General features: G+C 42.8%; 1 protein-coding gene across 1 annotated transcript; it reads right to left on the bottom strand.

The window, feature by feature from the left end:
* Positions 1 to 3,729: 3,729 nt before the first annotated feature.
* On the bottom strand, positions 3,730 to 24,845 carry LOC131507446 (uncharacterized). Its single transcript, XM_058722264.1, has 4 exons — positions 24,670 to 24,845; positions 18,105 to 18,170; positions 6,406 to 6,486; positions 3,730 to 4,527 (listed from the first exon to the last, which is right to left on the bottom strand). The coding sequence occupies exons 1-4, from the start codon at positions 24,814 to 24,816 to the stop codon at positions 4,096 to 4,098; spliced, it is 726 nt and encodes a 241-aa protein (XP_058578247.1). The 5' UTR covers positions 24,817 to 24,845; the 3' UTR covers positions 3,730 to 4,095.
* Between the last annotated feature and the right edge of the window lie 1,265 nt (positions 24,846 to 26,110).

Genomic DNA, 26,110 nt, shown 5'->3' with positions numbered 1-26,110 from the left:
GACTGAGCTGCACAGGTACCTATGGTAATTCTATTTTTAATTTTTTGAGGAACCTCCATACTGTTTTCCATAGTGGCTGTACAAGTTTGCATTTCCATACACGGTGCATGGGAGTTCCTTTTTCTCCACATCCTTGCCAACACTGTTGTTTCTTGTGTTTTTTATTTTACCCATTCTGACAGTTGTGAGGTGATATCTCATGGTGGTTTTGATTCACAAGAATGGATATTTTTGATGGGCTATGCATCTGCCACCATGTAGGAACAGTAAAATCTTTAGGCAAGCTTTGAAAGCCACTAAGATACTTTCTTATGTCCAGTAAGAACACTTTCCCTCTACCCTTTTAGGTTTAATGAATGGGATCCTGTGAATTTAACAAAAGACAGATGAACAGAAAAGGAATACAAATTTATTTTTTTAAGTGTATAGGAGTTGAAAGAAAAGTGAAACTAGAAAGGGCTCAACTTGGGGTTGGATTTGGGGTTCACAGACAATAAATTATGGGGAACTAGGAAGTAGAGGGACTAATGGAAGATAGGGTTATTTTAGTTAAGTTTGTTGATGCAAACTCATGTCAGTGTTGACTCTCCGTCTCTGATGATAAGAATGCTCTTCTCTTCCTGGTACAGTTGGGGGGCACACCTTCACAAAGGGAGATTTATGCCCTTCTTTCAGGCAGATAAGGAAAAGGTAGGGAGCTACTCCTGGAGCTGTTAATTCTCAATTGCTTTCAGCTCAAAATTAACCTATACCAAAATGGCATATTTGGGGTGACATATCCTAATCCCCTTCAAATGCTAACCCATTTTTCAGAGTAGAAGATTGCAGTGTAAGAAAAAATTGAAAGAAATTTGTGTCCCCAACTCCTTTTCCTATGATGTTGAAAATGCTTTCTTCTGTCACATTTCCCTTCAAAGTCAACAGGTCTATAACGCAAGAGAGTAAACTTATATTTCTAAATTTCATTCCTTGCTACAAGAGCTTTTGTGATGTCTAAGACTCTGAAGTACAGAGATTATTCCAAACCAGAGAAGGACCACATTAAGTCTCTCAGGCTGCTCTGTTTTTGCCCAACTGCATGGTTTTCTTCCTTTTCTCCTATTTCTTCATCTCACGCTAGCACATGCTGTGGCAACAATAGCCCCATCTGTTCAAGTATTTCCTTCTCCTTTCTTCTGGATTCTTTATTAATGCACACATTTTCCCACATGGAGTACAATGTAAAAAAGTCCCAGTAAGACTGGGAAAAGAAAACAGATACAATTGTTATCACTAGGATTTCGATTTCTCTTTCCATTTTACAACTTAATGTTTCTGTGTTACGTCTAGGAATATAAGATACTATATAAATATGAGAGAACTGTAAGATACTCATTCTGATACTGCAAGATTCCCTTGGGTCTGCTTCTTTTTACCTTCTGATTTCATCTTCATGACTAGTGGTGAGCTGGAACTGTTTGTTAAATCTTTAGGGATTTTGTGAGCTGCTTTTTACACATGGCCCTTATTAATATTGAATTATAGGGGTGTGTGGGGGCTCAGTCAGTTAAGCGTCTGAGTTTTAATTTTTTTAATGTTTATTTTTGACAGAGACAGAGTATGAATGGGGGAGGGGCAGAGAGAGAGAGAGAGAGAGAGAGGGAGACACAGAATCCAAAATTAGGCTCCAGGCTCTAAGCTGTCAGCACAGAGCCCAATGCGGGGCTCAAACTCAGGGACCGCGAGATCATGATCTGAACCAAAATCGGACACAACCGACTGAGCCACCCAGGTGCCCCATGCGTCTGAGTCTTGATCTCAGCTCAGGTCATGATCTCAGGGTTCGTGGGATCAAGCCCCACATTGGGCTCTGTGATGTCAGCATGGAGCCTGCTTGGGATTCTCTCTTCACTCTCTGCTCCTCACCCCGCCCCCTGCCCATGCTCTGTGTCTCTCAAAAAAAATTTTTTTTAAGTTTGAATTATGTACATATATGATTAAATAAAATATATTAAAAACAAAAGTAATAAGTACTCTAAACTAATCAGTCCCTAATTATTTACTATATGTTATCATATTATCTATGCTCTTGAGGCTATTCATGCCATCATATCACCCTGTATGGAGGAAACACTGCACACAGTCCTCACAATTCCATTAGTGCCACATGGCCAAATGCTACACGTCAGCTCTTCATCCCCCCAGACAGCCAGTTGTTAATCATGTGCCAGCACACCCCTGCTCTAAGCCCACAAAATGTTGCTTGTACGAAGCTTTCACAACCGAATCCTCACTTTCGTATCATTCTTTTTCCTTCCAATTTCAAGATTCACGTAGCCGGTTCATAGAAATGTTCCTATCAAGCCACATGTTCTGTCCTTTCAGCCATGTCTAAATAGGATGGCTTCAGCTTTAAGGTTAGCTGAATTTGCGTTAGCTTCTTCCTTTTGAGCCAACTCTAAGTTCCTGGTTTCATGTGCTGCACACAGGACGCCACTAACAGCTCTGAGTGAATCTCTGTCAGGTGCGCCACCATCAGATCGGGTGGTTGTGAAGCTGTTCGGTAACAGTCGCCTGCCTGGTTGGCTGTGGTATTAGTTTCTCGTGTGTGCTCAGTGTTCCGTTATCATCCCCACCAACTCACTCTCTGAAGACATTTTGTCAGTGCAGCCAGTGTGCCAGTGGAGGAGAATCTGATTTAACTGAGAAGAAAACTGGCGTATTTTTAAAAATCTCCTGCTAGAACAGTTCCTTTCTGAGCCTTTTCCTTTAAGAATTATCCAATGAGGGGGCGCCTGGGTGGCGCAGTCGGTTAAGCGTCCGACTTCAGCCAGGTCACGATCTCGCGGTCTGTGAGTTCGAGCCCCGCGTCAGGCTCTGGGCTGATGGCTCGGAGCCTGGAGCCTGTTTCCGATTCTGTGTCTCCCTCTCTCTGCCCCTCCCCCGTTCATGCTCTGTCTCTCTCTGTCCCAAAAATAAATAAAAAAAAAACGTTGAAAAAAAAAAAAAAAAAAGAATTATCCAATGAGATGGGGTGCCTGGGTGGCTCAGTTGGTTAAGCGTCCGACTTAGGCTCAGGTCATGATCTCACAGTCCGTGAGTTCGAGCCCTGTGTCGGGCTCTGTGCTGACAACTCAGAGCCTGGAGCCCACCTCAGATTCTGTGTCTGCCCCTCCCCTGCTCATGCTCTGTCTCTCTCTGTCTCAAAAATAAACAAAAAAACATTCAAAAATTTTTTTTCAAAGAAAAAATTATCCAATAAGAATTATTCTATTTGTTACAATCTAGGGTATCTCACTCTGGAGGCCACAGCTCAAGTATTGGAAACCAATGACATCAGGATTATTTCAATAGTCTAAAGAGTACTGTAGGAATTAAAAGTGTAAATGACCAACCTTAGAATCTTTCCAGATTTGGTAGGAATAATTTGAGAACAGGAGATTGTAAATTCCTAGGGCAGGAAGAAAAAAAAAAGGGGGCAGGGAACAGGTGGCAAATTCCTATGGCTTCCCAATTTTGCCTGAAATTGTTTTTTTCATAAAAATACTAAACCGTTCAGAAATGATTTAGGAGTTGCACCATTTGATTTTTCTTTCTTTTTTTTTTTTTAATTTTTTTTTTAACGTTTATTTATTTTTGAGACAGAGAGAGACAGAGCATGAACGGGAGAGGATCAGAGAGAGAGGGAGACACAGAATCTGAAACAGGCTCCAGGTTCTGAGCCATCAGCACAGAGCCCGATGCGGGGCTGGAAATCACGGACCGTGAGATCATGACCTGAGCCGAAGTCAGACGCCCAACCGACTGAGCCACCCAGGCGCCCCACCATTTGATTTTTTGGTAAGAGTGAGGAATTGTCTCAGAGTCACACAGCACGTGACAAAATCACTTTCTCGGGGGCCGTGAAGCTTCCTTCTTGAGGAATTTCACTTCTAGAGGAGTTGGTGATTGAGGTGAATCCCGTAAAAGAGCCGGGTTCCCAGGATACGTCACAGGGGTGATTGCCTGGGCCCCCCGAGCGTGAACACTTCTCCCGAACGTTGCTCTCCGCACCCAGACAGCAACACAGACAGACGTGGGTCCCCTGCCAAGAGAAGGGGGCACTGCCACATCGACTTACATATCTCCTCGGGGCTCCTTAGTTGTGGGAGAGGTGGGGACACTGGTGCCGTGAAGGGCTCCGTTTGTGGGGAGACCCGCAGTCGTCAGAACTCGGGGTGTCGGAGGAAACCTGGCTGACACAGCGAAGTGGGTCCCCCGGTTTCTAGGTACAGAGGCCAGTCCCTTTGTCTGTGGTATCCTGGCCTGGGTGAAAGGTGTGGGGACAGGGCCTCTCAGAGCTGTGCTCCCCAACCAGCGAGGAGCCACCGTGGGCGGATTTTGTCTAGGGGTGACGGGCACTGGCCGAAGCCGGACACTTGCCACGGTGCAGACGGCTGGTCTAATTACATCTCTTGCTCCCAAAACACTGGAAGGCCACAGAGCTGGCGGGTCAGCTGCCTTCCTGTCAAAGGCATTCTCTGGTCTCCCCTTCAAGTTTTGAATTGGCTGTAAATAGAAGCACAGAGAGGCCAAGTTAGAGAAGGCACTTCCTGACTGGAATACACATGGCTCCATGTGAATCGACAGCTTTGGCCTGAAAGCTCTGAGGGTGGGGATAGGGGCAGTGCACATGTGACGCCTGCAGCAGGCAAAATAAAGGGGGAAGCTGAGGCTGGGGTGACATATGACAGGTAGCTGTGGTTGAAGCTGAGTTAAACCGGGCAACTGGTTGGGCTTTGGCCTGATTTGCCTCCATTTTGAATGTCCTCTCAGATACAAGCTTAGAGCATGGGGAGACAAGTCATGGGGGTGGGTCCGTATCAGTGTAGCCAGGTCCTAAAGTATCCTGAGAGCCCTGCTCTGTCCTGGTCACTACCACCTACCACCTGAGTAGTTCCCATGCTGGTGCTTGGACTGAACAGTTAAGACGGGCTAGATATCTTCTGTCCTGTCCTTTCATTTATTGTTTTCCTTTATTGTCAGTGTGACACAATACTAGGACATTTGCAATCAAGATATGTCTTTGGCACAACTGTGCTGTATTACACATACCCCAAGGCCCATCAATGTCCTTTCATTTGTCCTAGTGGTTTTTTTTTTTTTTTTATGTTTATTTATTTTTGAGGGAGAGAGAGAGAGAGAGAGAGAGAGAGAGAGAGGCAGACACGGAATCCGAAGCAGGCTCCAGGCTCTGAGCTGTCCTCACAGAGCCCAAGGTAGGGCTCAAACTCACGAACTGAGAGATCATGATCTGAGCCGAAGTCAGACACTTAACTGACTGAGGCACCCAGGAGCCCCTGGCCTAGCGTTTTTGTATGTCCTTCTTGTCTCGACCTATTTCTTATCATAGGTCACATACCTGCCACACACAAATATACAAAAAAGTGCCACACACAAATATACATAAAAATTTTTCTTGAGCCCATGTTCCTTTCGGTGTTGTTTCAAATTTTTATTTAAATTCTAGTTAATTAACATATAGTGTAATATTGGTTTCACAAGTAGAAGTTAGTGAATTTAGCTCTTCACAAGTGCCCTCCTTAATGCCCGTCGCCCAATTAGCCCATCCTCCTCCCCTCCCCTCCAGCAACCCTCAGTTTGTTCTCTGTATTTAAGATTCTCTTATGGTTTGCTTTTCTCTCTCTTTTTTTTCCTTCCCATATGTTCATCTGTTTTGTTTCTTAAATTCCACATATGAATGAAATCATATGGTGTTTGTCTTTCTCTGATTGACTTTGAGCCCAAGTTCTGTTGGCTGTGCTAAGGAAGTCAGTGAGCTTTTTAGGCAGGAATTAGATCCTACAAACATCCTAGTCATTATTCCCTAAGTGACTAATCTTTTTGTTGGTGGGGTGGTGGATGTTATTTTAGTCTTAGGATTTCCTTCAGGAGGATATTGGATAAAGTTTCAACTTTATATCTTTACACTTGGCCTAATTCTGAATTTTTCTAGTATGACAGAGGTATTTTACATGAAAAAAAAAAAATCTGTTTTTACTGAATCCAAAACATTTCTATTTGGGTTCAATATACAAGAGGTTCGAAGAATCCAGACAGAGTCAAATTTTGCCAGCCCCTCAAAATATTACCACTGAATTAAGTTTTTGAAATTCAAATATGGACTTCTCTTATAAATTATCTGAAGCAAGTGTTTTAAACAGGAGCAATTTTGCCCTGCAGGGCACATTTGGCAACATCTGGAGACATTGTTGGCTGTCACATGTGGGGAGGCCAGGGATGCTACTAGACATCCTCTAGGGCACAGGACAGTGCCACAATGGTGAAGCATCTGGCCCCAAAGTCAATAGTGTCGCTGTTGACAAATCCCGATCCAAAGTAACTTAATTCACTTTTTTAAGGAAAGGGAATATGCTATTGACTTACCAGCATCTGAAATATATAGTAGCTTTTCTTGTATCCACGACTGCTGTCACTGCTCTCCTCCGACAAACCAAGCACCCCTTTCTAGAAACAGAAGAATGCAGTCGTCTTAGAACCTCTTCTTCCTTTCTGTCTGTTGCTTCCTTTCCAAATGGGTGCATATTGCTCAAAACTTGGAGAAAAGCTACTCAAAGTAACGACACTAAGTTAGTGGCTCTGCCAAGGTGTTCAATGTCTTGGATAAAATGGAAACACCCCCAAATAGACTTGGAGCAAATCAAAGGTCAGAGTCTGTCTCTGTCAGCACCCCTCCTTTCACTATGGCCACAGGCACCTCAGTCTTCTCATCCCAGCTCCCTTCTCTTTGGGGACCTCAGAGATAGTCCCAGGTGGTCTATAAGCCTATGTGCAAAATAACCCTAGATGCTCCCCAATACACACATACATGTGCACACACACACACACACACACACACACACACCCTGAGGAGCAGCCATGTTTTGATTTGGATTTTTATCTTCTCCCCCCTCAACACAAGCATCTTTTCACCTGTGTATGCATATTGCCTAAAATTTCCTTTTTTGAACTTAATGGATTTCCAATTAAATCTTCAAATTGGAGCCCTTTGTGACATCTTGTAACATTCTACATGTTTTCAGTCCTTTAGATGAATTTAAGTGGATAATGATGCCAAAAGTATCTCATGAAAACAAACCAATTTATTTATAAATTAAAAGCATTGCTCTGAGTGCACCATTATCAAAGTCAGTGATTAAAACAATATGCTCTCATTTCTGATAGCAACCCTCAAAAGGTGTATAGGAAGCACAGATGTCCTTTGTTACTCAAGCCATAACTGAGCTGCTGTGAACTGAGTATTTGCGTCCCTCTAAAATTCGTATGTTGAAACCCTAATCCCTAGTGTGATAGTATTTGGAAGTGGCACCTTCAGTAGGTAATTAGGTCATGAAGGTGGCGCCCTCATGAATACTACTGATGCCCTCATAGGAAGAGACACATGGGCGCTTTCTCTCTCTCTCTCTCTCTCTCTCTCTCTCTCTCTCTCTCTCGTCTGCCATGTGAGGATACAACAAGAAGATTGTCTACAAATCAGGAAGACATTGGCAGGCACCTTGATCTTGGACTTCCCAGGCTCCAGAACTGTTATGAGAAATAAATTCTTGTTTATTAAGCCACTCAGTCTATGGTATTTTGTTATAGCAGCCAGTGCAGACTAATACATGGGCTCAGCAGGAAGAAGCCCCAAGATCACCTAGCAATGTCTATCCTGATCACATAAATGGGCAATAATGGAATGTATGTTCATATTTTCCATTAATCCTAGATATATAGTAGACATGTACCTATACCTCTACCTATCATCTGTTTGGGAAGAGCAAGAATGTTTGTGGGTCGTTTTGGGGTTCTTTGGATCATTATTATGTCCTCATACCATTGATTAGCAAATATACATTGAGTAAATCACTTGTACAAATTCTAAATGTCACACACGCCCCTGTATTTTATCACATCTGCTCCAGAAGGGGGGAGAACCAGAGAACAATGGTGCTGAGCCCAGATGACTAAGCTGGGTGGTCATCCAGACTAACTAGGTCAGTAATTTGTTTCCACAAAGCAGACTACAGCAACACATGACTGAAATTTCTACCTTGACAAAATAATAAATTATATATTATAGCCCTCTAGGTTGCCTGTAAGTAATAGGCAAATCATGGAAACTGTGATGGTAAGTCCCAAACTTGTGCTCTGAAGCTCCTCATCAGCAAAAGAGTGAATGCTATCCTTCTAGAGGCCTAGCAAGAAACACATTGCCTAGCTCAAAAATATGCTGGAGTCTCACATTTCATCTTAAAAATTCATGTGAATTTCGTATTTGTGCCACAATAGATTTGTTGTAATGTTAACATGTTCTAAATTACCAGTTAAATTTTTCCTCAAAAAGACATCTAGAAAACTGATTGTCTTAGAAGATGTACCATGTTTCTCTTGTGGCTTGGCCCACCTCTGAGCCACCACCCAGTCCTCTGCACACATTATGATACATGAGAAGGGTGAGTTGGTTGAACTGGGGTCCCTAAAAAGATATGTACAAGTTCTAACCCTCGGTATATGTGAATGTAACCTTATTTGGAAATAGGGTCTTTGCAGATATAACTGAGCTGAGGATCCTGAGTTGAGTTCATCATATATTTAATCCAATGAGGTTTTCAGACACAGAGAAACATGGAGAAGGCCATGTGAAGTTGGAGGCAGAGATGGGGACATGTTGGCACAAGCCAGCCAAGGGACTGTGGGAGCCACCAGTAGCTGGAAAGGAGCAAGGAAGGATTTTCCCTGAAGCCTTAGCAGAGAGCATAGCCCTGCTGATGCCTTGATTTCTCACTCCTGGCCTCTGAGAGAATAAATCTTTATTGTTTTAAGTCACCATCTTCGTAATTTGTTACAGCAGTCCTAGCAAAGTGATACACTCAGGACCTACAAAAATCACAATTCCACAGATAATACCACCAATATTTGAACCTGCTTTGGCCACAGGGTCAGAAGTTAACTTTACTGTTCTCGCACAAAGAGGCAAAGCTGCAATGAATCCTAAATCCAATGTCTGAACAGTTCTGCTAACTACCCTCCCACATACTTTGCAAAGTAGACCTTAATCTTGAGAACATCAGAGATGTTTTTGACCACAGGCAGGCCATACAAGAGTGTACAAATTTGAATGGATACCAAGAAAAATATTCTTGCCTATAAAAATTGGATAATTTGTGCTTCAGAGTACTTGGGTGTGATTTCATAACTGGCCTCAGCTGAATATTCAGCCTTGATGCTCACCTACTGTCTATTGCCACTTTGTAAAAGCATCTAGTAGTTTGTTTTAACAGTCATGGAGATTGCCAAATGATGTATTTTCATATATTTTAAAGTAGTTTAAAATAACTTAAAGGCATAACTCATCTGGTATTGGCAAATGTGACTTGGAAAATCAGTTCAGCATATTTTTAGACCATACTAGTAGACAATTAGGTCACATCCATATGTGTAATTAGAAAAGCAGGAAAATGGGACATTTGCTAGCAGTATATGTTAAAAACTTTGAAAAGTGTTCCACAAAACGCTAGAAAAGGAAAGAACATTTTATATACGGCTGGTGAGAGAGACCTGATTGGAAAACAAAACCAAAATAAGCAAGAGTTTACGATGCTGAAGGTGATATTACCGTTCTGACTTTATGAACATTGAAAACATAATGTTGGGTGCCTGGGTGGCTCAGTCACTTAAGCACCTAACTCTTGATTTTGACTCAGGTCATGATTTCATGGTTCATGAAATCAAGCCCTGCATTGGGTTCTGTTGTGGAGCCTGCCTGGGATTCTCTCTCTCTCTCCCTCTCTGTCTCTCCCGCGCCCCCCCCCCCCCCCGCCGCCCAAAATAAATAAATAAACTTCAAAAAAGAAAGAAAACATAATGACAATGTCACGGAATGGATTCAGAGGCCAGTTTCCTAGTGAATTTCAGTTAGGTAATCTTTCAAGTTTGGTCAAACAGTGTGTGTGTGTGAGAGTAAGTAAATCTTCCTTTGAATGGGAGAAGAATGCCATGTGCCTGAAACTATCCCTCTTTCTAAAACTGCCCCAATTAAATCCTTTTTTTTTTTTTTTTAACTTCACTGTCTTTCAGGTATCCTCTGCTATAGTTCCTGTAAAGGTGCTAAGTAGAAGGAATGAGAATTAAAAGTGGCTCCACCAAGCTGGCACTTCTCAAATCACAATGTGTCTCCTACTTCAGAATATTATTTCAAAGTGGGGAAGAACTTTCACTCTGGTTATTTCTGCACTCTTGCTACACTGTTCTTCAAGCAAAAACTGTGAATTGGTGGCGACAGCCCTTGAATCATTTCATTAGCCCGATGATTTAAATGTACTGAGTGAATAAAATAGAATTGAAGTGATTTGTTCTTGTGATATCCCACGCAACTTCCTAAAGTGCTAGCCCTCAGAGCAGCGCTCGGTGGCAATTGTTTCAGATTAAAATTATATTGCTACGCGGGGCGCCTGGGTGGCGCAGTCGGTTAAGCGCCTGACTTCAGCCAGGTCACGATCTCGCGGTCTGTGAGTTCGAGCCCCGCGTCAGGCTCTGGGCTGATGGCTCGGAGCCTGGAGCCTGTTTCCAATTCTGTGTGTCTCCCTCTCTCTCTGCCCCTTCCCCGTTCATGCTCTGTCTCTCTCTGTCCCAAAAATAAATAAAAAACGTTGAAAAAAAATTTAAAAATAAATAAATAAATAAATAAAATTATATTGCTACAGCCGGGCACCGCTACAAGACTTGCAGAGCAGGGGGCAGATTCAGTTTATTTAATGATAAAGCTAGAAGCAGCTAAGAATGTGTTCTTCACTGCAGAAGACATTCATTAGGAAAGTTGATGCCATCACCCCCTTTGTTTTCACCAGGCTGTTCTTGAGTGACAAGCGTCTACTAAAATAACTTTAGTGGTGATTTTGGCCTCTAATCATTAAATACAATTACAGTAGTCCCCCGTATCCACAGCTTTGCCTGCCACAGTTTTCATTACCTGCGGTCAGCCGTGGTCAGGAAGCAGATGATCCTTCTGAGGAACGGTCAGGGGTCAACAGCCCAACCCTACATGACTCACCTCACTTCGTCTCATCACGTAGACATTTTATCATCTCATCACGTAGACGTGTCATCACAAGAAGAAAGGTGAGTGATGTACAGTAAGATATTTTGAGAGACAGAGGAGGCCACATTCACATAACTTTTATTACATATATTGTTATAATTGTCCTCTTTTATTAGGACCCTATATATAGGATTCAGTACCGTTCACAGTTTCAGGCATCCATTGGGGGGGTCTTGGAAAGAACACCCCACAGACAAGATGGGGGGAGACTACCTCAGGGTTAAAAAATAGGTTATTTAGGGGCACCTGGGTGGCTCAGTTGGTTAAGCGTCCGTCTTTGGCTCAGGCCATGATCTCATAGTTCATGAGTTTGAGCCCCAAGTAGGGCTCTGTGCTGAGAGCTCGGAGCCTGGAGCCTGCTTTGGATTCTGTGTCTTCCTCTCTCTCTCCCCCTCCCCTGCTCACACTCTGTCTCTTTCTGTCTCTCAAAAAATAAATAAAAATGTATAAAAAAATTAAAAAATAAGTTAATTGTTAATAATTAAACTATTAAAAAGTTATGAAGTAAAATCACCCAACTACTCTTCTGGCATGCTTGCAGACATAGGATACTGTGGAAGGATCTCTGAGAGAGAGATTTTAAGGATACATGTCAGAATTTAATTTAAATCACAATATTATTTTTTGTTTTCTGAAGAAACACACCACTAGGAGGTAACAAAAATGCATAAAGGTCTGGATGGAAGTGTCCCAACGTATGGTGATATGGATAGTTTTTATCTTCTTTAGACTTTTTTATTTCTGATTTTTCTTTTCTTTAATGTTTATTTTTGAGAGAGAGAATGAGAGAGAAAGACAGTGTGAGGGGGGAGGGGCAGAGAGAGAGGGAGACAGAGGATCTGAAGAGGGAGCAGAGGATCTGGGCTCGAACTCACAAACTGAACCGTGAGATCATGACCTGAGTTGAAGTTGGATGCTTAACCGATTGAGCCACCCAGGCATCCCTATTTCTGATTTTTCTGCCGTAAGTATGTAGAACGTTTATAATCAGGAAAAGTTATTTTTTATTTTATTTTATTATTTTTAGAAAAAATTACTTCTTAAAAGATTTTAACTTTAAACACTTTCCTTCTTCCTCTCATTCAATAGGTCAGGGAACAGGTCACATGCACAGATATATATCATGGATATGTATATATACATATTTATACATATAATTAAATTGTTTAGTAAAGCATCACTACAGTGTGGAAGAAAGTTAATAATTAGTCCCTCTATAAGCCAATTTTAAGGAAAAAAATGAATTTAATGATAGGTGGGGAAGGGGAAGGATTTATAGAGAAAGTAAGTCTCCTTCTCACACCTTCCCCCAGAACTCTAGTTTTCCAGCAAATCTGTTTTTATTTCTGGTTTATATACATATATATGTATACATATGTACATGTACATATATACATAATATATATGTACATAATATATATGTAGTATATATGTATACGTACATATGTACATATATTTATATAAATTTCAAACCATTCTTTGTCCTTACTCCTACAGTCTAAGATATAATCTTTATTAACATTTTGCTACATATCATTTCAATCTGTTTCTGTATCCATACTATAGATCATAGCGTTTTTGGTTTTTTTTTTTTTTAACACAAATGAGGTTATACTGTAGATATTGTTCTGCCACTTACCTTTTCTCGTTTGGCGATGTATCACAGACAGTTTTCCCTGGCGGTATCTACTGTGTGACATTCCACTGTATGCTTGAATCAAAATGTATTGAGATTTCCCTGTTGGTGGATATTTAGACTGTTTTTTTGCCATAATAAGTAATTCTCTAGTGAATATCATAACCATTATTTTAAAAATAGAAAAATAAACATAAGATGTTTGGGGTCGCCTGGGTGGCTCAGTCAGTTGAGCATCTGATTTCGGCTCAGCTCATGACCCCACGGTTCACGAGTTCCAGCCCCACATTGGGCTTGCTGCTTGCTGTCCCCCTCCTTTCTGCCCTACCCCTGCTCACACTCTCTCTCTCAAAAATAAACATTTTTTTAAAAAAGCACCTATCTCTGCACTTAGGAAATGAAGCAATCATAAATGACTTATCTAGATTACAGATTCTTTTTCTAAAAATTTATTTATTTAGGTAATCTCTACACCCAGTGTGGGGCTCAAACTCACAACCACGAGATCAAGAGTCACAGGCTCTCCTGACTGAGCCAGCTGAGTGCCCCCACTTTATAGGCTCTTATAAGCACCAATATTTAGATTTTTTAATGTGTTTGGAATTGTCTGTAAGGGAGGCACACTTCCAGGCTATCTTAACTAGAGCATATTAAGCACAATTCGCATTTTATTGATAACTTAGGGCCTCTGTAAATACCATCCATATACTGCAATCCTGTGATGGCCCCACGAGGGGGTTCAGGGTTGGGTCCATGTTCCCCTGCCCTCAGTGACGTAAAGATGAAGTTCAAAGTCAAACACCGTGTTGGTTTGTGATAGTAGAGGAAGGTGGGGAGAGGGGTTGTCACTGTGCATCACATTCTGTGTTTTGCATTTCTTTGGTCTCCTGTGAGTCAGCAGCTCTGGTGAATGATTGACCCAGAAATTTATGGGACATAATTGATGAACCCCCTAAGGCAAGTCCCAGTGTCCAAACGGAACACGTCCACGAAGGGGTTACTTAAGAAGAGTGAAGAAAATGAATATTGGATTTGACAGGCTGTTGGCAGACAGGATTCTTAAAACATCAAAGCTCTGGGAGACAGTTGGTTATAGCTAAAAGGCCAAAAAAGCAGTTGCTGGTAGCAGAAAGATGGGAAATATAATTTCCAAGCTCCTTTTGAACTCTAATATTCTATGAGGCTATGATTGCATTTTCACTGAGGGGTCCCAGTTGTGAGCACAGGCAATCAAGACCCCAAAGCTGTTTTTTCTAGGAACGTAGTGGTGGCTAGAAGCAATTTAAAAGCAGCAAAGAAGGTGCCTGTGTATTGAGGGGAGAAGAAAATGAAGCAAAAGTACAAACCAGGAGAAAGCACGTAATTACAATAGCTCTTTTTCTCAGAGGAAATCATGCAACTCGATACTACAAATGCTTCATATTCGGTGCCACAGATTAAAGCAGAATAGGATGCCATTCCAAATAGTTACGAGTTTTAAAAAGGAAAGGAAACAGTACAAGGACATATACAGTACATACCAATAATTTATCTTTTACTTCATAAATATAAAAGGCCCATTAGATATAAATGGCAAAAGAATATAGATATTGCAGGCAGTTTGTGTGAAGAACAAGAAAGTGGGAAGACATTTCAACGGAGAACGACATCATTGAAATCTGCTCTTTTCTGAGTTCACTGACGTTCTAGGAGGGCGAAGGCCACAATGTTTAATATATTGTCATTACCCTGATGTCTAGCGTCCCAGGAAAGCCATCAGCAGTGGAGGCTCCATTCACCCCCCCCCCCCACTGCTGCTTGTTTCTCTCTCCCTCAATTCCTTTCTTTCTCCCTTGCTTCCTTTCTCCTTCCTCTTCCTCACAAGTCAGAATGAGAGAAATCTCATGCAGAAACTCCATCTGCCAGGCTGCTCTAAGATACTCCACTTTTGACATTTAAAGAGAGTGAGGAAGCCAATTTTGTGATGCTTTGTGATGCTACCCAGAATGTTAGCTGGAGGCCAGGAAACCAGCACTTGATCTGTCAGCTGAGACAGTGAGAGGGGTATTGAGATGAACATTTCTGTATGTTTCACATGTAGGGAAGTGGACAGCAGCTGGCTTTGCATAGGGCAGCAGTCCTGAATCCCAGAGGTCCGTGGATTTCTAGGGGGTCTGCTTGAGGTTTTATGCAAAATGTACATGTGGGGGGTTTTACAGATTCCCAAAGGGGTACAATGACCAAAAGAGGTAAAGACTGTGGCATGGAGTGTGTCAGATAGCCCTGGTGCTTCACCGCATCCTTAGACCCTGTGTGGTGTCCCCAGAGCACTTCCTGTTGACTCTTCTGGTATGACTAGAATGAAGTGCCAGGTTCAGCCTTGACAATAATAAGGGTTTAGTGAGTGAATCCATGAAACAGGAAATACTGAGCTATCCGTTCCAACTTTCCCACTATTTAACTCTTGTATCTTCATGTATCAGAAACAGGAGAGGGATCTGTGTTTATTATACTATGTACCATATATATTTTTTAAAAGTTTATTTATTTATTTTGAAAGAGAGAGAATCCATACGAGCGAGTGGGGGAAGGGCAGAGAGAGAGGGAGAGAGAGAATCCCAAGCAGACCCCATGCTCTCTGTGCAAAGCCTGACTCCGGGACTCAATCCCATGAACCGGAAATCATGACCTGAGCTGAAATCAAGAGTCAGATTTTTCCATGACTGAGCCACTCAGGCACCCCTGTCATATTTCTAAAAAAGAGAATATAATCATGTTTTTTTTTTTGTACAAACATGGAAAGAACAAGTGTAAAGAATTATATTTAACTCATTAATTAATATGGGAACTGGAAAGATATTACAACAGTTTAAGAAGTCAACACAGGGGCGCCTGGGTGGCTCAGTCGGTTAAGCGTCCGACTTCAGCTCAGGTCACCATCTCAAGGTCCGTGAGTTCGAGCCCCGTGTCGGGCTCTGGGCTGACGGCTCAGAGCCTGGAGCCTGTTTCCGATTCTGTGTCTCCCTCTCTCTCTGCCCCTCCCCCGTTCATGCTTTGTCTCTCTCTGTCCCAAAAATAAATAAACGTTAAAAAAAAAAAAAAGAAGTCAACAGAAAGGACCCAACATCTATACTCAGAAATGGAATGTGGAAATGAATTTACGAATAGTGCAAAACTGGCAAAACTGGTCAATTTCCACCAGGTGATAACCAGTTGCAGCTCACCAGACAAGTAGCACTCAAAAAAGTTTTTTTTATGTTTATTTATGTATTTTGTGAGAGAGTTAGAGGGCAAGCAGGGGGAGGCAGAGAGAGAGAGTTAGAGAAATCCCAAGCTCTGATAGTGTGGAGCCCAATGTGGAGCTCAAACCCACGAACCGCGAGATCATGACCTGAGCTGAAACCAAGAGTCAGACACTCAACCGACTGAGCCACCCAGGCATTCCTGCATTTCTATACATGGGACTTAATTACATTACTATCAGTTTTGTACAAGTTAGCTTCTGTTTCTCCAGCGTGCTCAAATAGTCAAAGACAAAGGTAGAGACAACCACGTCAATGCACTAAGTACCCAGAGAACTCCCAGACTGCAAAGTCTTTCACAATTTTTCTTTATGGTGGCTTTGTTCTTAGTGTGTTTTCTTTGAGACGAGCTTTATGTGCTAATGGCTACCAATTCAGTGTGATTTGGGGGCACTGAGAAGACCCTTTTTAATCACCCAATTCCTAGCCTACCTGCATGCAAGGTACCTGAAATTCTACCCTGGGAGCTTTGGTCTTTGAATGGGCCTTGATTTATGCTACTCAGAATCCCCACAGAGAGCAATATTTATCAGGGGCCCTGGAAATGCATTAGAGCACTTTCATGGGTCTTAACATGTTTGACTCTCATAACAACCATTTTATAAGTGATGAGACTTGGAGGCTTATTCAAGGTGACATAGACCTAGTGCGTGATGAGTGACACTTGGGGACTTGCACTCAGTTCTTCTGGTTTCAGAAAATGTCCAATCCTGCTGTGATAATGGGCCTTAAATGGCCAGTGCTTCTGGGAGTGGATCTACTGAGGGCAGACAGAGGCATTGGAAGAGGATTCATACTTGCTCACAAAGTCCTTGGACACAACCATTGAAAATGGAAAGTTCAGTCAGCATTCATGCCTCCCATATTTGCTGAGCACCTACCTTGTGTCAGGCACTGGGGTCATAGCACTGAACAAGCCAAATAGAGTCCCTGTGCTTGGGGAATTAAGCTCTAGTAGGGAAGACAAACATCAAACAGCCAAATGCACTATGAATTATTCAGTCAGGGCTTCCACAAAGACCTGCAGGAAGTGGCCTGGGCATATCCGGATGCTGTGACTTTAGGTGAGCTTGGGGAAGGAGGGGTAGGGAAGGATTATTTAAATTCTGATGTCAGGAATGACTAGCAATTAAGGGGGGCGGTCCTCTATGGCAGAGAGGAAAAAAATATTTCAGGCAGAGGGAACAGCATGTTGAAGACTCTAAATCGGAGTCTCCCTCTGTATCTATGGTCTTTCTCCTCTGCATCTTAACACAAAAATTTAAACTTAAATATCTTCCTAGGTAGAATGTACCGTGGAGACATTCTTGAACAGAAGGGCTTTTTTCCCTCATCCAATTTAGACTCCCTCTCTCCCCACCTTAAGAGGAAGTTAGTAACTTCAACATCATTTCTGAAAATATACTGATTCCTAAGTTATATTTAGTCACCCTCACTTTACCAAAAACAAATGTAGATCCTTTCTTGAAAGAGGGAATGGATGTTGTCAATGCAAAATGAACAAACCCTTTTAGAATCTCTAAAAGTTAAGAAAGAGACTTTTTTTCGAGTGTGGGGAACACCCCCTTCACAAGGAAGTGTTCCAGAGAATGAACGTTTTTTACAGAGGTAACTTTTTTACATCTTGTCGAAGCTCAAAAGATTATAGATTAGCATGTAGGCAGGAATCACAAATTTTATCATAAAGGAATGCAGAGATAGGAGCACTGATCAATATCTCAAGGACGAAATGGTTTCCTTTAGGCTACTCATTCACAAAGCAGATGTATAATGCATGTGTGGTGGGCCATCAGTCAGGCTTTTGTTTGAACAACTTGATATACAGTCATGTTGACTTAGAAAGAAATCTAAAATGGCTTCCTTGTATATCAGATCTTTAGAGAGTTTTTCTCTCATCAATATAAAAAGGCATAAGAATGGGGAAAACCATTGCCAAGGTTAATTTTATGTCCAGAGTATCAGCATCTGGATGCCATGTAGACCTAGCCATGCGTGACTTTGGATTCCTGTTGGTAAATTTAGAAGCCCTGGAAAGGGAAGAAATGGGAAAACCGCAGTGGCTACTCACTGTCTGAAATGCAAGCACTCCATGGAGAAAGACCAGAAGATTCACACACTGGGCCATGGTGAGGCGCTGAAATGCAAGAGGAACTTTTACTCATACAGATAAACACGGGTATGTGCCTACATCGATGATGTCTCACCAGTCTTTATTGAACATCAGCTGTGTACCATGGAAGCAGTAAACCAAACAGGTCACAGAGCAGGCTGAGTTTCAAATCCGACTTTGACACTTGCTAGCTGTGTGACGTAGGCAAATTATTTGACCTCTTGGTACATTTCCCAGAAAATGGGGGTAACGTTAAAAGCTATTTCAAGACTGGTTATGAGGGACACCTGGGTGGCTCAGTCAGTTGAGTGTCCGACTTCCGCTCAGGTCATGATCTCGCTGTCCGTGCGTTCAAGCCCCGCGTCGGGCTCTGTGCTGACAGCTCAGAGCCTGGAGCCTGCTTCAGATTCTGTGTCTCCCTCTCTCTCTCTGCCCCTCCCCCACTCATGCTCTGTCTGTCTCTCTGTCAAAAATAAATAAGCATTTAAAAAATTTTAAAAAAAGAGTGGTTATGAAAGGTGAATGAGTGTATACGAAGCACTTAAAATAGTTCATGGAATACTGGTGGCCCTCTATGTTTTTAGCTTTTACTGTTACCACCACACTATGAGCTGGGCACCAAATAGATACAGAGATAGGTAAAATGAAGGCCTGGTTGTCAAGGAATTCATAGTCTATTAAAGAGATTAAATAAAAAGAATAGATTTCTGCTTCCACTGCTTACTGCCTTATTCCTTACTCAGTGGTTACTCATTAAATATTTGCTGAGAGAGGGGTGCCTGAGTGATTAAGTGTCCATCTTTAGCTCAGGTCATGATCTCAGGGTTCATGAGTTTGAGCCCCGCATCAAGGTCTCTGCTGTGAGCACAGAGCCTGCTTCAGATATTCTGTCCCCCTCTCTCTCTGCCCATCCCCTGGCCCCGCCCATGTGTGCACACTCTTTTTCAAAAATAAATCCCTTAAAAATTATATATATATATATATATATATATATATATATGCTGAGAGAATCCATAAACTGGATACAACTCAGAATGAACTTGATTCGAACAGTGCCTTGCACAATTGTCTAGGTCAGAAGATGGAACTTTCAAAAGCAAAAATATACCTAAAGCAGAAATACCTAATGTTTGTGTGGGTCCTAGAAAATCAGGTGCTGGTTAACTTGACACCACCAAGATCCTGCCTCCTTCTTAACCCGCACCACCCCAGCCCCACCACAGGCAGGAAGCACATTTCATTTGCCACCCACAGAGGCCCTTCAGGTATTTCCCAGGGATCCTGATTCAGCGGGATGGTAGGTGACTTTACAGCCTCCCACAGGAACCGCTGGAGACCCACTGAGCCCTGTGAGTCAGCGAGCCTGGTTCCCAGAAGGGGAAGAAAAGGGAGGACAGCTCCCCAGCTGGATTTGTCCTTTTCCTGGGCTTATTTCCTGGTGTGGGGAAGACACTGCGCATCGCTCCTGCTCCTTCGGAAGCGAGAACCATCTGAAGAGCTTTCATGTGCATATTCGCTGACTATTGAAGGGTACCAAAATATGCCGCCCCAAAATATGCTTCTATGGCATCTGAATTATTTTGAGCTAAGGCCATTCATTGAGAACGAGCAGATGCAAGAAAAATTCTAAAACAGGGCGTAAGTTTTCCTTCCGTAAAGGAAATTTCCATTGGTGAAAGAGGTCTCCCTCTCCAGGAAAAGGAGAATTCTTAACAACTTTTACTGACTAGAAGGCACTGACTTGAATCTGCATAATAAATCTTACTAAACAACGCTTATTACCATACTTTCCCTGGTCACCTTCCCATAATTTGCCTCCCCTGGCGAAGCCTCAAAACCCTTTTCTTTTGTTTTAGCCTGAGATACTATATGAGCCCAAATTCTAACCACCTCTTAGTTTGACTCATTGCCGGGGACTCCCCTGTGTGCACGCACAATGCACGTTAATAAACTTGTGTTTGTTCTTCTCTCGCTAATCTCTCTTTGCCAGTCTAATTTATAGGACCTCACCCCTGCACTATTTCTTGCCTACCCATCTCTCCAAATCCTTTATTGAGAGGTCTCTATACTCCAGGCCCTGTGTAGAGTGCTCTCTACACATCATTCCATTTGATCCTCACGGTTACTGTATCTGGTGGGTATTTCATGCCTATTTTATAGATGAGGAAATCGAGGGTTAGAAAGGTTAATCGTTTCCTCAGGGTCATACCAAGGTAGGTGGTAGAGCCAGGGTTTGGATGTCTGACTCCATTTGATTCTTTTACAGATATAACTATAATTTTATTTTGCTTATTTATTTTTCTTTTAGAGAAAGCGAGCGAGCACATGAGTGGGAAGCGGGGGAGGGAGAAGGAAAGTGAGAGAATCTTAAGGAGTCTCCGCACCCAGGGCAGAGCTTGACGCAGGGCTCGATCTTCAACCCTGAGATCATGACCTGAGCTGAAATCAAGAGTCAGACACTTAACCAGCTAAGCCACCCAGGCACCCCATCCACTTGATTCTTTCTGAGTGACACAGGTCTCCCAGCATCTGTTTCTAACTCAGTTCTTTGGAGTCAGAAAAGGTAATGGGTATGTGTAAATAATTTACCATTTACATGGTGCTTTCTTGAAATAGCCTGAGCAGTGGTTCTCAGGTACAGCCAGGCCAAATTCGACTTTGATTTATTTGGAACTTTCCCGGGAGTTGCCCACCATTTTGGACCATCATATCACCAATGGCCGTACTTCCCATCACTTGCATTTGTGCCTGTTGTATTCATGGTGATCTGCATGGAAGCACAAGGAGCTAACAAATACTGTGTCTTCTAACAGAGTCATGCCTGAGCGTCTACATATTGAGATGTCTATTATTTCATAATACCTCACCCTCTCTTTTGTTCTGCTTTATAGTATAGTCAGAGCATTAAATTAGTTTTTTGAAGGTAAGCATATGGACAGATGGTTTTTATTTATGCATTTCATTACTGGAGACTCACCTGAGCATTATAAAATATTTGTGCTTAAAAGGAGCATAGGATTTGATAAGCCTGGAAGGAAAAGGGAAACCAAGCTAAAGAGAATCTGGATGCTAAAAAGACTGCAGTGCTGTCTGGACTTTCTGCTCTGGAGGTGGATCTTTCTCCTAAGCATCTCCTCCTCCAGGGGCATCTCTGCTGATTCCCACTTTATAGAGACCGAAGCAGAGGAAGAACCAGGATGGGTATTAGCCCCGTGACAGCAGCTAGTCCTGGGCAAGTGTCCTGAGGAGGGAATATGGCTCTTTGGCCACCAAAGAACGAGAAGGGAGAAAATGAGGAGCAAAGAGACGTGCTGAGAAAAGGCAGCAGTTGAGAGAGGCAGGAAATACCTGGTAGGCCCAGGGGGGCAGAGGAAGCCTAATGCTCTGTACAGGGGACTGGATATAATGGGGGCAGAAACACACATAGGCACCTAGGCTGTTTCCAGGTCATTTGCTGCCAAGTCTGAGGCGACTGGTGAATGTTGTCCTGGTTAAGGTCAGTGTGGATCCAAGTGCAGAGCTTGGCTTCCACGAAATAAAGTATCTGTTTGCTCCCACCTCCCTGGTAATAATAGCTAATAAGGGGCACCTGGGTGGCTTAGTCAGTTGAGCGTCAGACTTGGTTTCAGTTCAGGTCATGATCTCACAGTTGTGAGTCTGAGCCCCACATCAGGTTCTGTCCTGACAGTGCAGAGCCTGCTTGGGATTCTCTTTCTCCCTCTCTCTGCCCCTCCCCTGTCCGCTCTTATTCTGTCTCTCAAAATAAATAAACTTGAGAAAAATAATAGAAGTAGCTAATACTAAAAATAACGTACACTGTATCTCACACTTGCCATGCTGCAGACACTATTCCAAGTTCTTTAACTGTATTTGTTCCCTCTTCACAGCGGCGCCCGGAGGTAGGAACTATTTCCATTTCTATTTTACAGATGAGGAAACTGAGGCACAGCGAAGTTAAATAATTTGGCCAAAGTCCTAGCTACGAAATGAAGATCAGGATTCCCACCCAAGTTCTTAGGCTTCTATGGACTATGTTGTGCTCCCCCAACATTCATATGTTGAAGCCTTACCCCTCCATGTGATAATATTTACAGGTGGGTCTTTGGGAGATCATTTGATTTTGATGAGGTCTTAAGGGTGGGGTCCTCATGATAAGATTAATGCCTTATAAGAAGAGACTGGAGAGCTTGCTTGCTCTTGCTTTCTCTCTGCCATGTGAAGATACAAGGAGGAGGCACCCTGGTCTCAAATTTCCCAGCCTCCAGACCCGTGAGATAAAGGGCTGCTGTTTACTTTTCTTTATTGTTTATTTTATTTTATTTTTTTGAGAGAGGGCGGGGGGAGCGGCTGAGAGAGAGAGAGAGGGAGACACAGAATCTGAAGCAGGCTCAGGGCTCCGAGCTGTCAGCACAGAGCCGGATGCGGGGCTTGAACTCACAAATGGAGAGATGATGTCCTGAGCCGCAGTCAGGCGCTTAACGGACTGAACCACCCAGGCGCCCCTAAATGGCTGTTGTTTAATCCACCCAGCCAATGGTATTGTGCTATAGGAGCCCATGCTAAGACACAGGACCTCCATACTGCTCCCAAGGCTCCCTGAAGGCCCCTTGGTTCTGTGTGTGACACACAGTTCCAGGTGTTGGGACACCTCCACACTTGGGAGCCAGTGTTCTGTCATGGACAATGACACTGACTACTTTCACTTTCCTATGAGGTCAAGGTTCTTCCTCTTGCACACTCCTGACCAGCACTCCCCATATTGGGCCATTCCCCACCCACCATTCAGTCACCTGTATTGAGGAGGGATAGCTGGACTGACTCTTTATAAACAGATTAAACTACTACTCTGTAGTACTGTCTCAGAAATATTAACCTCCAAAGATTACCTCTCCATCTCTCCCTATTATATAGTGTCTGATATTCCACCTTTTCAGAGTCATTCCTTTGGCTTAAATTACTGCCTCTCCTAATCAATTCAATTCAATAACCATTCATTGAGCACTGTGCAAGATGGCCAGGACAAACAGATGAAAAATATTATCTTTTATAGTGAACGCTTATCAGGCCTGCCGATTATACTGGTCCCTCTGAAGAAAAAGCAGCCTGGCTGGTATGGCCACATTATAAGGGACCAGCTCAGAATGCTCTGTATCAGGGGAGAATTAAGCACTCATGTTTGGTCAGGGACAACAGGAAGTGAAACTAGGTCTGCTTGGAGAGACAACAGAGAGAATATATTCCCTGGGTCCCCAAATCTAGAGAACTACCAGAATTCTAGAGATTTCCCCCAGAAATCTAGAGAACCACCTAGTTAGGCTAAGTGAGGAGGTATGTCATGATAATACAATTTTTAAAAAATAATAAAATAATAACAATGAAACAAATCCTTACTAAACTCATTACAGACGAAGCAGTGCACTGTCTCATTTGATCCGTGCAACAGTGCTACAAAATAGGTTTTAAAAGCCAGTAAATGTTTAAATAAGTAACTGGTAAATGTTTAAATTACCTGTCTTAATTTTTTTAAAAAAGCTTGGCTGGGATGACTTTAGCAACGCTACAGTAAACAATCTAAGATCTCCTTTCCATCCAATAGATCTTAATTTTTAAAACAGATCTTACAGGTGTATGACTGTTTTTGTTTTCTTCAACTCTCCCATTAAACTACACGTTCTTCTCGAGTCCAACAAAGGGAAAAAGATACATTATGACTGCAGTCTTATCATTTCAAGTTTCAGACAACAAAGAAACCTAAGGAAAAATCTTTCCTAGCTATAAACATTGCTGATTCTGTCTCTGCTTTTCCCCTTCAGCAAAACTGCTTAGGGGTAGACCATTAGGGAGAAAGCACTAGAAGCCTAGCAGGAATTCATTAACAGAGTTGTTTACCTCAGGTCTCTGGTGATTGTTTGTTTGTTTTCCCATACTCATAATGTATAAAAAAAAGTTTTGGAGCACCTGGGTGGCTCAGTCGGTTAAGCGTCCGACTTTGGCTCAGGTCATGATCTCGCGGTTTGTGAGTTCAACCCCCGCGTCCGGCTCTGTGCTGACAGCTAGGAGCCTGGAGCCTGCTTCGGATTCGGTGTCTCCTTCTCTCTCTGCCCTTCCCCAACTTGTGCTCTGTCTCTCTTTGTCCCTCAAAAAATAAATAAGTGTAAAAAAATTTTAAAAAAGTTTTTAGCATGTCCCATAGATGCATATATAAATAACATTTATTTATCATTTAATTATTTATCATTTGTAAGCATGCTCTGCTGCATTACACTATGGACATTCTAGGACTCACTAAAAACAAGTTTTAAAGTATGGGATTTAAAATGTAAAACTCCTGAAATCTTGTTCTGTTCTAACGGGCTTGTTGTCCACTCCCAGGATGCTAACACCACTTTACCCTAGTGACCATTTCATGCCACACCCACCAGCAATAGCTTCAGCTGCATCTAATGCCTGAGGGTTCACGATACCCAGAACGAATCAATAAATCAGAGGGTGGACGCTTCCCTGCAGACCCTTCAGCGCTTACCTGCTGCCACCGGAGTGTTCTAAGACAAGCAGAAGATTCGATCAGGAGGCGATACCTAACGAGGAATGCCCTTAACCCCACGGAATGCTCCTGGTAAGGAATTCTGTGGTTATGTGTGCTTTCTGTGCAGGAGGCCTTATAAAACATGTCAGAGAGGGCGCAACAGTCTGTTTTCAGGATGTGTTTGTGAAAGAATTGCTTACCCCTGGCTTTGCAGCCAACCGCATTGCCCTTCGTGGCACATAATTACACAGAGGCTGGAGGGCAGTGTGTACTTCTGGAGCCGGGCGGGGCCAGGGCCTGTGGCATACATATCGGGGGGCAAATTCCTGACTACCAGAGAACCCCTGAAACAACCAGAACCAATCCTGTAGACGAGACAACATTTGAAACGCTGTGTGTGTCGGTTTTAGTTTTTTCAGTCGACTGATCGAAAACTTGTGATTGTTGTCACAGAAAAATATAAGGCAGATGTCTAGTTCTAATTAAGAACCTAAGTGATACCACATCTTCTGTGCTGGCCTTTGTCTCAGGCATTATTTTGTTATTCCGAGATTTAAAATCTGGATGGTGTTAATTGTAACAATTCTCCCATTTCAGGAAGTAAACAACACTTGCTCCTCACTTCCTATGTTGCTGCCAACAAATGCCAGAAAACACAAAATGTTATGCTTGGTGGGCACCCAGAAATGCACCAGAAAGTGTACACATATCCCTCCTGCAAAGGAAGCTCATATGCCAGAGGCTAGAGCTTTCTAGAGAGCAAATTTGGATCCTGCACGACTATGCAGAAGTACTCTGATTGCTAGCAGAGGAAGCTGGGGAAACTTCTAGCCAGTCTTGCTTTAGCAGATTTTCCAGCACACTCTCACACACCGTCAAGCCACAACAGACTGTGCCAGTCAGGGGGTCCTGCAGTCACTGTCCCCACCTCCCCCTCTCACAGCTGGAGACCCCCTCCACCCAGTGGGAGACCCCCTCCACCCAGTGGGAGACCCCCTCCACCCAGCTGTGCTCTGCCGGGTCTCCCGGCTAAGCCAGCCTCTGCAGGAGCAGTGAGAAGAGGCACACAGCTATGCTCCTGAGAACCCACAGAGAGCAGTGGTTCTCAAACCTTGCTGCACGTTAGAGCCATCCCAGGCATTTTAAAAATACTGATATCATGGTTCCTCCCACAACCAAAATGTCCAACTCAGTTGGTCTAGGACAAGATTTTCATATATGTTTCTAAAGGTCCTCAGATAATTTCGTGTATTTTTTTAAAGGTCCCCCGATAATTCTAAGGTGGAGGTGGGGCTGGAAAGTTCTGGGTAGACATTTCCCTCCAGGAACCAGCTGTCGAGATAAATGTAACTGTATCCTTTTTTTTTTTTTTTTTCTTATCAGAGCACTTTTTATTCCAGCATATACTATTACTTTGCCCTTCTATTTTTCTATACTT

This window comes from Neofelis nebulosa, chromosome 3 (assembly GCF_028018385.1).
Source record: "Neofelis nebulosa isolate mNeoNeb1 chromosome 3, mNeoNeb1.pri, whole genome shotgun sequence".
NCBI lineage: Eukaryota > Metazoa > Chordata > Mammalia > Carnivora > Felidae > Neofelis > Neofelis nebulosa.
Note: the sequence above shows the minus strand (reverse complement) of the source record. Positions and strands in the feature narration are given on the sequence as shown.